This window comes from Phocoena phocoena, chromosome 3 (genome assembly GCF_963924675.1).
Source record: "Phocoena phocoena chromosome 3, mPhoPho1.1, whole genome shotgun sequence".
In the NCBI taxonomy this organism is placed as follows: Eukaryota; Metazoa; Chordata; class Mammalia; order Artiodactyla; family Phocoenidae; genus Phocoena; species Phocoena phocoena.
The window spans coordinates 120,137,938-120,150,378 of record NC_089221.1 but is presented as its reverse complement, the minus strand read 5'-3'; the positions used below and the strand labels follow the sequence as shown (position 1 = coordinate 120,150,378).

At 45.8% G+C, this 12,441-nt stretch overlaps 1 protein-coding gene across 3 annotated transcripts in view; it reads right to left on the bottom strand.

The window, feature by feature from the left end:
- The window catches only part of ARHGAP26 (Rho GTPase activating protein 26), a 485,399-nt gene that overhangs the window by 356,118 nt on the left and 116,840 nt on the right, over positions 1–12,441 (bottom strand). For all 3 annotated transcript variants that reach the window (XM_065873120.1, XM_065873121.1, XM_065873122.1), the window contains exons 4-5: positions 8,880–8,951; positions 3,293–3,394 (exon numbers count right to left, since the gene is read on the bottom strand). In XM_065873120.1, the coding sequence (XP_065729192.1) occupies positions 3,293–3,394; positions 8,880–8,951 (174 nt within the window). The remainder of the gene's footprint in view (positions 1–3,292; positions 3,395–8,879; positions 8,952–12,441) is intronic.

The following is a 12,441-nucleotide window of genomic DNA, read 5'->3' as shown; positions in this document are numbered from 1 at the left end:
CAGAAGCGTCCAAGAAATAATCTGTCCAAGGAATGATTTATTATCTTTGAAGCCAGCTTCTGAGCCACTGAAGAAAACACTGGCTTTTAAAAAGTCTTCCACTAGATGGCAGTGTCACTCCACATCGCTGCCCAGTCATTTCAGTCACCAGAGGTCCAGGATGGGCTAGAATTTACAAGTATTCATTCAGGCCTGCAATCAGGGAATAATTCTGGACCATCAAAGGAAGTAGCTTCCGTTAAATGTGCAGTAGGTGATTCATAATATTGTTAAAAGTTGATCTTTTAATAAATATAAGGAAAATCATCACTAAATAGCTAGAAGACCTTGAGTAAATCACATAACCTCTGCAAGGAACTCAGGTCCTGCGTACGAAATTCTAAGAGGTTTAACCAGGGGATCACCAAGGTCCCGCTCTCCAATTCCCTTAGCTTGACACTCGCACTGAATAACAATGGCTGGCAGGCAGCCCAGAGATGGCCGCGAGATGGCCAGAGAAGAGCTTACTGGGTTAAGGGAAACAGCTCCAGAGTCAGGAGCCAAGGTTCAAATCCTTGCTGACTAGCTATAGGCAGGCTATTTAAACATCTTTGAGCCTCAGTCTCCTCCTATGTAAAAGAGACGGAATCCACCTGTACTTCATAGGGGGGTTATGAGGATTTGAGCAGATTCCACATAAAGCGCTTAACATGGCGCCTGGTACATAAATACGCATTCAGTAAACACTGGCTGCTATTATTGCTGTTGTTAGTAAAAACATTATCATTATTATTGTTATTATTATGAGATTTTTTATTCAATTTAATTCAGCTTAGGTATAAAAAGCAATGCTTGAGAACAGACCAGGACTTGCAAGAAAGACCTGCAGCCCACTCCTTGCCTTCAAAGTATTTAGGAAGTGTGAATGGGTAAAAAAAAAGACAAGGATTGTAACAAAAAAGCATAATGAAAAAGTTTCCACTGAGATAAATACTGACAGTCAGTGCTGCAGACAGAATGTTTGCCCACCTCACCACTACGTTCATATGATGAAACCTAATCCCCAGTGTGATCGCATTTGGGTGGGGCCCTTGGGAGGTGATTAGGTCATGAGGATAGAGTCCTTACAAAAGAGGCCAAGGGGGCTCCCTCACCCTTTCTGCCATGTGAGGAGACAGCTAGAAGACAGCCATCTACGAACTGGGAAGCAGGCCTCACCAGACACCAAATATGCCAGTGCCTTGATCCTGGGCTTCCCGATATCCAGAACTGTCAGAAACAAATTTCTGTTGTTTATAAGCCACCCAGTCTAGGGTATTCTGTTATAGCAGCCTGAACAGACTAAGGCAGCCAGGAAGAATGCCATCCAATTTGGGAGCAGGGGAGGGGGAGGAACAGGCCAGTTATGGGGATAATACTTTATATTTGTGTAGCGGCTGTAATTTACCCTCTCATACATGAAGTAGGCAGGACAGGTATTTTATGAGTATTTTACAAAGGAACTAGAGCTCAGAGAGACCAAGTACTTGTCCCAGGTCACACAGTCAACTACATAGCAGAGCAAGCCTTGTAAAGAAGGTATCTCTGCCAGTCCAGTGTTCTGGTCCCCATATTGCTATCTCAGGGGGAGATGCTATTGGCACAGCCCTAAAAGAAAATGTAGGACTCATTCCAGACCAACTCACCAGGAGCCAGGCACCGAGAGAGCAGACCGAGAGGAGAAGCAGCCTCAGTCTGGTGAAGTCATGCAGGTAGGATAACTGTACTGCGGGCCTCCCAGTACCAGTAGGTGCTAGAACAATCACATATTCTCTCAGCTGTGAAAAACTGCACTCATGGTGCATGGTCACCTAACTGCTTAGGAACTACAGAGTTAGCCAGATCTGGTGATTGTGAGCTCCAGCCAAAATGCCTTTCCCTATCGTTTCCAAACCCTAAACGCCAAATGATGTTAGAAGAATGATAACCAATCAGGACAGATCCTAAATGGAATTACGTATTTATCACGGACAATTCACATATCCTTGAGTATCTCCTAGTGCCCATAGACCCATGTAGAGCTGGGAATAGCCTTTTCTGTATCATCCAGTGAAAATCAGCATTTCCTTAACCTTCTCAATCACATTTGACAAGATTTACCCGAGCAGCTTTGCTACTTCAAGAATCTCTTCCTCCTGCGTTGGCTTCTTTCTCCCTAACTCAAGCAAAAAATCTTCAAGGAAAGGTCAGCAGTTTCTTACTTCCTACAGCTCACCCCAAATACAATTGCTGCTGCTTGGTTGGCCAAGAACTGATCTGCAAAGCCCACTATAAACACTTCCTGTTAATAAGTCTGTATCCATCACTCAAACAACTGATTCAAACACTCATTTCAAAGAAAGAGTTCTGAGCACACTCCTAACTGAGGGTGTGTAACAAATCCTGGGCTCCACCATCTCCTGAGTAATCCTCATCTTTCAACCTTTGACCCTACCATCTTCATATGAACAGAAGTACTGGCAAGGAATTTGCTCAAAAAGAAAGGAAACTGAAGAATGAGGGCTAGCTTGGAAGCCATAGCCTCGCTTTAGCACACACCTGAGATAGTTCAAGCAAATTGTTAAGAGCTAAATAAGATGATATTCATGTAGCCAAGTTTGGAGTTCCACTAGCAAACTGCCCTGTCTCCCCAAAACATAAACCCCCTCGCCACGCAAATCTCCATGAACTAAATAAAAATGGTCACAGCTCCAAGGCCACAAATCTGACTTTTCTTTCCAAGAGAACTACTCTTAAAAAAGACCCCATGCAAATCCAAAAAAAAACAGGGGCAGACCAGAGAATTTACTTTTTAGAAACAAAGTTATCTAAGCACAAAATACATGAGACAATAAAATAGTGCTTAAAAAAAAAAAAAGACTAACGTCAAGCACTGGTTGTAATAATTTTTTTTTCATTTCACATTAAGGAAGGATGACCAAAGTGTTTCAGATGCTAACATTTCAAATCAGTGATGTAAGGAGGAGGTCGAAAGGCAGGGTAAGAGAGTACAGAATCAAGGTCAAGGGTGAGAGAAACAGGAAAACAGATCTCAGTTTGAAAGGAAGAAGCACAGTCTAGTGATTAGGGTGATCTGGACCAGCTGCATGTTCCTTGCCGTGGACAGGCGGGACAGCCGTACAGCGTGGCTGAATCGGGAAGGGACAAAGGCAATGCGGGCAGCAAGCGTGGAATGAGGGATCAGAATGAAGCTCCAGCAGAGAGTAACCAGAACATATCCACAGCACCATGGAAAGATTAAACACTTTATTCAGACACTAGTAAAGTTTCTTACCTCCTGCAGCTGAGATTCTTTCTTTTTGGAAGACAAATTCAAGTGTTTTTCTAAGATGCCACAATACTTCTCTGTCTCCTTGTCATACTTCTTTTTGGCTTCCTGGCAAAAACAAAAAAGAGGAAAGGAGAAAAAGACTAAAATGTTGCAGGAATGAAAGCAACCTGGGTCAAACTCTTCCTGCTCATCTTCATGGCTTCGTCATTCCCTCAGACCCAGAACAGTGGCACACCACCCATCTCCTACTCTTCCAATAATGCCATGAAAGCAAGCAACCACCCATCAACAACAGCCCAACCGTTTTAAGGGTCTATCACAGAGGTGCCACTACTATGCCAGAAATGAGGTAAATACCAGCATTTCATAGTGGCAGAGCCAGGATTCCACCTTCTAGAAATTTCAGTTGTAAAACAGAAATCTCTTGTTTCTAACTCACAAGTATGTTCAAAGCCAAAGGAAGAAGGGAAGTTACCTGTGAAGCTAATCCCCAAACAGGAAGATCCACTTACACCTTAAATGGGACAAGTCTAGACTAAGAGTAGATCCAGCTTTAACTGTGTTCACAAAGTATGTCTTAATTTGTAGACCTAAATATTCCTTGACGCAATAATATCACATATGGGTCTTTAAGCTGAGGAAAAATTCAAAACAAAGAAGACATTATCTTCCCAAATATGTTCACTGTGGCATCATTTATAATAGCAAAAAAAAAAAACAAAAAGGCAACAGCAACATTGCTGCCCAAGAATAGAATCTGGGATAATTAAAGTATGGGGCATCCAATAAACATAACTAGGAAGGCTAGCATGATACAAACTCGGTGCATCCTACAGAGAATGTGTCTACCTACAGACAAACATTAGATGGGAAGATACTTCAGTGAAAATACATGAGTTAAGAAAATGGGATAATGGGTGACTTTTTTTTCCTCCATTTGGGAAATGTTTATTATCCTATATTATTGCTTTCAAAGTAAAATATATATATATATATCATATTACACAGAATAATCCCTGCTCCCCCAAAGTCACTGAAGTTCTATGTCTATTCCTTATTTTACAGATAAGAAAACTTAGATGCGGGAAGTTAACTTCTGTAAAAAGTCACAGAGAGTGACGGAGCTGGAGTCCGAGCCCAGGACAAGCTGCCTCCAAGTCCACATTCTCGGCCACACCTGGAAACACTGTCATAGGCGGTCTGTCTTCCCTCCACATTTCAGTGGGGATGGCGGACAAGGGGACTGAAAGAAGGTCTACCATGGCCTGGTAAACAGGATCAAATGTACTAACTGGGTGCATCATTCCGGCTTTTGACTCACGTGGAGCCCACAGCAGATATTTTTCTGCAACTCCAAGGCTTACAAGAGGAGAAAAGAATTGCAGCCAGATAAGGAAGCTCAGATACATCTCTTCATTTAATGACGATATAACAAGCAAGCACTCTGTGTTAGGATCCTTCAGGCACTGGAAATATAATACAATACAAGGCAGAAACGGCCCCACCCTCGTGGTGGGGCCGTTCCAGCAGAAGGAGAAACACAATTAACCAGTAAACAAACAGCCTGATTCCAGACCGCTGCAGGTGCCACAAAGGAAACAAACAGGGTGCAGTCCCAGAGATTCCTGCAGAGAAGTGCTCCAGAGAGGCCTCACTGGGGAGGGGAGGTATGATCCAAGACCTGCCCACCTCGTAAGGGGCAGGGTGGAGCCTTCCAGACTAGTAAGCGCAGATGCTCTGGGCAGAATGCACTGGGCCTACGCGTGGAGGCATTACCAAGAAGCCGTCACCGGAAGCTCTGAACAGCACCCGTGACCGCAGAACACCATTTATCTGGTCAACGGCAAGACTCTAAGCCTCACAGAGTGGGCAGAATCATCATATACCCATTTGAGCTGGTATGTATCCATTTCTACAAATCTGAATTTTGCTTCAAAGTTTTACATACACAAACAAACACACAGAAGCATGTGAAGACAAAGCTGGAGGAGACATTACTCCTTCAAACGAGGAGAGGTACAGGCAAGACACTTGACTCGAGCAATGCTTTTCCTTCACGGAAGTCAGCGACTTTGAGCTGGGGTTCCAACTCTGACTGATGCTCGCACAGGCACTCCACCAGCCTCGTCGACAACCCCCCAAAAGAGAACCCTGCGCCAGCACAGTCCAGCGGGCCAGAGGTGAGAAAGGGCTCAGCAACATGAGTCACTGGCATTCTGTGACTTTCTGGCAACTCGACCTTTGGGGGAATAACTCCTCTAGGATTGAGATCATGTTCTTAGAAGACAGGAGGGTGGTAAGACTCAGACACTCAGGTACGGAGATGGTGTTCCCCTTCCAGGGAGTCCACGGTGGGTGGTGAAATGGATCCAGGACAGAGTTAGGATCCTGGAAATTATTCCCAACTCCGTACAAACCACTACCCCTCTGGGACTCAGTTCCCTCATCTATAAACTAAGGATGACTAGACGAAATAATGGCGCAAGTCTCCCCTTTCAGCTCAGAGACTGTCTAACAAAAGAAAGCAAAAGAACACTCATCACAGCGTAGGACTGTCAGGACTAAATGAGATAAACCATATCCAGCACTTGGTAGAGTGTCTGGCACATGGAAAGTGCTCGATAGAATTCAGTGCTGATGACGCCGGTGGCGGCGGCAATGATGTGGTCCATCATCTAACCCCACCTCCTCCTCATTAGGACACCACTTGCTTTCCAAGTTCCACGTCCATGAAGGCGACCCGTCACAGCACCCACCACAACTTGCAGTCACACGCTTATTCATACCATGCTGTCCAGTGCCTTTCTCCCTGCACACCATGAGCACGGTGACCACATCTGCATCTACCTGCACCGAACAGCAGTGTGGAGCACGGTGCCGGGTACACAGCAGGCTCTCCCCTGTCTTTTAGGAATGAACTGTGTGTATCGAATAGAATAGTTAACGTCAAATGATTTTATGACAGTGTTCTGAGCGGCACTTTATCAGAGTTCCCTCATTTCTTCCTCGTAATAACTCTGTAAGGTAAGCACTCTCAGTATCCCCATTTCTCAGCTCAGGAAACGTGTGGAGAAGGTCAGCAACCTCTCCACGTTTACATGCAAGCGGCACAAGTGGGATTTGGACTCAAGCAGTCCCACTCTTAGGCACTCTCTCTGATGTCTATTCTACCTTCACTGGAGAGCCCAGCTTCGGCTGCAGGGAAAATAAACTCCCCCAAACTCAGAAATCTAAAAGCAGAGCCACAGCTATGCCAAGCCCCAGGGTCCGCCCTACCCCAGAGCAGCCACGTTAGCACAAGAATCCTCCTCACATGCAGCCTTCACCCCCAGAACTCTAACTTCGGCTTCCTGCAAGTAGCAACAGGTTGTTATAGCAACCGAAGTGCACCAGACCTGGGAGGAGGAGGAAGGGTAATTTTAGCATCACATGGGCAGACTTCAGAAGTAAGGTCTTTTTTTTTTTTTTTTTTTGCGGTACGCGGGCCTCTCACTGTTATGGCCTCTCCCATTGCGGAGCACAGGCTCCGGACGCACAGGCTCAGTGGCCACGGCTCACGGGCCCAGCCGCTCCGCGGCATGTGGGATCTTCCCAGACCGGGACACAAACCCGTGTCCCCTGCGTCAGCAGGCGGACTCTCAACCACTGTGCCACCAGGGAAGCCCCAGAAGTAAGGTCTTTGAGGTATTCCTGAGTCTGCTCCCTAGATGGCCTAGTAGAGGGGTTGTTTCTCTGTGTTCTCTTAAACACACGTAATACTGTGATATACATGTACGGGGATGGGGGTTGGGGAAGAGGAACAGGTAGACTGAAAAAAATAAAATAACGAAGGGGGAGGGATGAGAAATCAACCCCAACGTCATCACCTCATTCTTCAACAGGAATGAGAGAAGAGAATGTGTGTGAGGGGAAACATGTTTTGGTGAGTGACTATTGCATATAAATTTTTTAATTCTTGTGTTTCTCACCATCTATAGCCCCTAGCAAAGTACCTGCTCCTGTCACTCGGATCACTGATACTAACCCCAAAGGAACCCACTGAGCCTTCTGCTCTTCCTCCGTGGTAACTATGGTAACCCCCACGCCGCCCAGGGAAGAGGCTGGAGTGAGAGGCGTCAGGAGACGCCTACTGGAGAAGTGACTTCTGGAAAGATAACTCAGTGAATGAGCCACTGGGTGTTTGCGGGAGGGGAAAGCACAGGCCCCAAGGCCACGAAAGAGACAGTGCTCCTTGGGTCTGAGAACTCAGGGAAGGGCACTCGGCATTTTCCCATCCATCCCTGGGCTTGTTTCCAAGTCTCGGACAAAAATCTTAGTGGAATAAGACTTCCTTTAAATTATACATTCCTTAACCTCTGACAGAAGACCAATGAGCTCCAGTATCTTCATAAATGAAAACTGTAAAGTTGGTAGGGAAGTGCTGTAGCAGTGGAAGAAGAATCTTGGCCATGGTCCCTCCTTCAAACTAGGGCCATTCCTCCCTCTGAATAACCCTGACTGAACCGAACATCTCTGTCACGTCCTAATCATATTCATTTTTAGAAAGCACATGCACTTAGTTGGGGGCTGAGGGGTGAGCACACTTCGTTACACTTCAGCTATGTTTTTCCCACCTACAGGCAGGCATCTCTCAAGGCCATTTCACAACTGAGTAAAATCCACACCTTCTCCACAAGTAAGAGGGTGATGTTGCCCAAAACCCCCTGCAGGTGGCACAAGGGACTGAGGCCGAATGACTCACAGCTCCAGGAAAAAAAAAAAAAAAAAAAAAAACAGGAAGAAAATCTTGAAAATCTTTTTGCTTTCATTGATTCCAATGAAAACATCTTGCCCGCAGGTGGTCTCTAACACTCTACTGAAGGTCAATCTCGCTAGGGTTGTCTAGTGATTTATCACAGGGCAGGGGACCCTAGAGAATCCACCTTTAAAAAATGAATAAAATTTCCTTCTCAGTCTTTCAGTAACAGGTTAGAGTCAGCCAACTTTCAGCTACAGTCCCTCCAGGTCAGCTATAACAAATGGTGACCTCTGGGTTGAAGCAGTCCCGCTTTTTGACTTGCACAATGTGTAATATATATTTTTTAAATTATTTGCCAGCATTTTTTGAAAGCCAGGAAATTTCATACAAAACTCTTTAACTTTTCAGTTTCTCTTGAAAAAAATGTAACGGTCTAATGACAGAGGGCTCCTTTTCATACACAGCTAAAGTGGGCTAAGAAGAGGGTCCCCATGCCCCCAGGGGCCTATTTGCAACCCCTGTCCTAGGCTCCAGTCCTGGACCTCCACAAACATACAATTCCATGGTGTCCAAACACACAGGTATCTACTCACACAAAGGAGGCGTGGTTTCTTCCTTTGGATGATTTATGAACTAGCACAACATGATTAGATGTCAAAACAATAGAATGACAGCTCTGGGGTTGACCCCTCAGTCTTACTTCAGACACTTGTGAAGAACAGATCAGCTGGGCTCTAAGCTTATTTGCCCAGGATTCCCTGAAAATGGTGGGCTTAGATCTTCTGAAGAAGGTGTTGTGTTTTCCAGACCTCCTGCCCTAAAACCCAAGAACAAGGCTTGCGAAATTCTCACCTTGGCAGCCCCAATCTGCTCCTTTCGAAATTTCTCCAAGGGAGTGATGAGCACTTCGCTGGCATTCTCAATCTGGAGAGGAAAAGCAGAGGGGTCGGGGAGGGGGACAGAGAGGCAGGGTCAGTAAAGAACCACAGCAGTGCTGGCACAAAAGGCCTCCGCATGCTTCAGTATAAGATCTCAGTAAGCACAATGGTGCACGTGTCACCTCTTCCTTACACCTGACCCAAGAGCAGGCCAAATCAAAATCTAGTCATCGGTTCAAAACACAGCATTCTTCCTGTGCATGAGTAAGATAGATTCTTTAAAAGTAAAAATGAGGACCTCTAAAAATGTAAGCAACCACACTGATGGCAGAGCGGAATTGGTGGCAGAGCAGGGTCTAAATTTCAAGCTTCAGGTGACATCTTCTTGTAAATGCTCATTCAGCCAAGTTATACTTAAGTAGATATATTTAAACACTGAGGTCAACACTGAGTCTAGGTTAACCCTCCCCCCAAAAAATCCTCCACTTTTGGTGGCATGAAAACCACCCAAGCCTGATTCTGTGTAGCCCTACCTGTTCTGGACGGGGATCAGGTCGCTTGTACCTCCTGTCCACTGGCTGCTTTTCAACTTCATCTCACCGCGCTCACCCCCTCAGGTCCTGCCCTCAACTAAATGGTCACCCGAATGCACCTCAAATGGGCCAAACCTGCCCCACTTCTGAGCCTTTGCATTTGGCTGTTCCCTCAGATGCTTTGTCCCCAAATACTTGTGTGCACAACTCATTACTTATTGTAATTCAGGTCACCTCTTTAGAGAGGCCTTCTCTGACCACCAATGCAATCCAAAGAAACTTCCCACTACCCCACCAAGTGTTTTCTTCAGAAGATGTAAGCCAGCTGAAGTTTTCTGGTTCAGCATTACAAGACGTGCACATGCATGCGCACACACGCGCACACACACACGCCACCCTCTTCTAAATGTTCACTTGTCTACCACCATCCCCAAAACACAGAAGAGTGCTGAAAAAAGGAGCACTCAAACATTTTTCAATGACTAAATGAAAGAATGATTTCTTGATTGGCTACCAACTGTGTGACCACAGGCAAAACATTTAACCCCTCTGGGCTCTAATTTCCTCATCTGCAAAATGAGAGGGGTGGATGGCTCCAGCTCTAAGATTCTATGGTCTTTTCTAAGACAGCACAATATTTTACAAGCTTTCCTTTTAGGTCATTCATTGCTCACTGTCATTCAACTAATTATTCCAGGAATCTCGTCACAACAAAGCATTATTTTTCTAAATCACATGCCTATCCATTGCAATGAAACCAACAGGGTAAATGCCAGAAGCCATAGATGGAGAGAGCAAAGAACTAATAGACAATGTGAGGGGTAGAAGGTGGCAGGTCTCCGAATTTATTGCCACTTGCCTTTTCTTCAATTTTGAGAGCACTTACTTTAAAAGAGAGCATTTTAACTCTAGAGTGTTGCAATGTTATTTAACTTGCTTGATTTTTATTGTCATTTGATGTTGCTTTATTGGCTCACTTATTTCAGTCTTTTCCACAAATCAAGTGTAAGTCTCTGAAACTCACAATGGAGCTCTGAGCCACTAAGCCATTGGTTCTCAACATTAGCCGAAGGTTAGGCTCACCTGGGGAGCTTTTAAAATTCCCGATGTCCAGGCCACACTCCAGACCAATAAATTAGAATCTCTGTACTTCGATCCAGGCAACAGTGTTTTTTAAACTCCCCAAGTTGTTCCAGTGGACACCCATGGGAGAGAATCCAGCCCTAACTAGATGCTAAATATACAAAAGCCCTAACTTCCCACCTGGGAATCAGGACACCCAAGTCCTTGTCCCAGTCCTGCTACAGCACGCCATCAGCCTTCAGGAGACCTCACTTTTCTTAGCTCTTAAATGAGGGACTGCACACGGTGAGGAATACGGTCTGTCTGGGTCTAAGATTCTATGACTATGTGATTTCCACTCAGTTCCAAGCACTGTGCTGATATTCGAGGCACAGCAGTCCATTCTCTGCCCTTCAAGAACTCATATTTCGGGCTTCCCTGGTGATGCAGTGGTTGAGAGTCTGCCTGCCGATGCAGGGGACACAGGTTCGTGCCCCGGTCCGGGAAGATCCCACGTGCCGCGGAGCGGCTGGGCCCGTGAGCCATGGCCGCTGAGCCTGCGCGTCCGGAGCCTATGCTCCGCAACGGGAGAGGCCGCAACAGTGAGAGGCCCACGTACCGCCAAAAAAAAAAAAAGAAAAACAAAAAAAGAACTCACAGACACGTGCAGTGACTCTCAGGACACAGTGTGGTACATGCAGAATCAGAGGCATGAACTAGACATTCAGAAAACACAAGGGATGGCCAAATATCCCATCTGGGGAGTCAGGGAAGGCTTCCCAAAGAAGGTACAGCTTTGCTAGGCTAAGCCGAATTGATGATGAAGCTGTCACAGGGTGAGGAGGTAAGGAAGGGGCTTGCGATGGCCAGATACTCAGAGGCAGACAGTAGAAACTAGATTCACTGACATTAATAATAAAATTGCAGAGGCAAGCTGGAAAGTATAATCCAGTCATTGTTCCCTTACCCCAGACCTTAGCAATCTGCAGGGTATTCATCGTGATTTGCTCACCATACCCTCCACCCCCAAATAATAACTCTGCCAAGAATCAGACTCAAAAGAATCACTTCCCTTTCTGAGGCACTAGCACGTGCACAAACACACAAGCCTTCCTCCGCCTCCACCCACTGCCATCCCTGCTGCTGCTGCTGCCGCCGCCGCCCTCCTGATTCTGGTTCAGGCACCCAGCAGTGAGCAATCAAGGCAAATAGTGTCTCTCTCCGCAGAGCAGAAAGTGAGAGGCTTCTGCTCTGGTTGGAGTTTTAAAGAAATGCCAGCTGCTTTGGTATCACACGCACTTGGGTTTGAATCCAGGCTGTGCTACTTATTAAACTGTGTGATCTTGGGCATGTTACTTAACAGCTGTAAACAGCTGTAAACCTTGGTATCTTCATCTGGACAACGGTGATGATAAAGGTCCCACTTCACAGAGTCATCATGAGGGTTAAAGTAGAAAATGCATGGCTACATGTCTTGGTAGAGGCTGTGAACTGAACTGCATCCCCTCCAAAATTCATATATTGAAGCCCTAACCCCTGTTAAATTAAACAAGGATGCCATTAGATTGAGGTGACTCTAATGCCTTAGCAGCCTACATAAGCAAACCAAAACCTCAAGGTTAAGAAACTGAAATCTAAGAAGCTGAAACCAATCACAAACAACTAGACTTTCCCAAATAAGGCAACCGCTTAAGCTAGAGCCAATCAAATAATTTCCTTGCTTTGTTTACACATCTGCTATATAAAAGTCTGCCCTACCTCCTGCTGATGGAGTGCTCCTAACCACTTCTGGGTTGGTTCTCCCCAATTTGAATCAATTTTTTTTTTTTTTTTTTTTTTGGTATGCGGGCCTCTCACCGCTGTGGCCTCTCCCATTGCGGAGCACAGGCTCCAGACGCGCAGGCCCAGCGGCCATGGCTCACGGGCCCAGGCGCTCCGCGG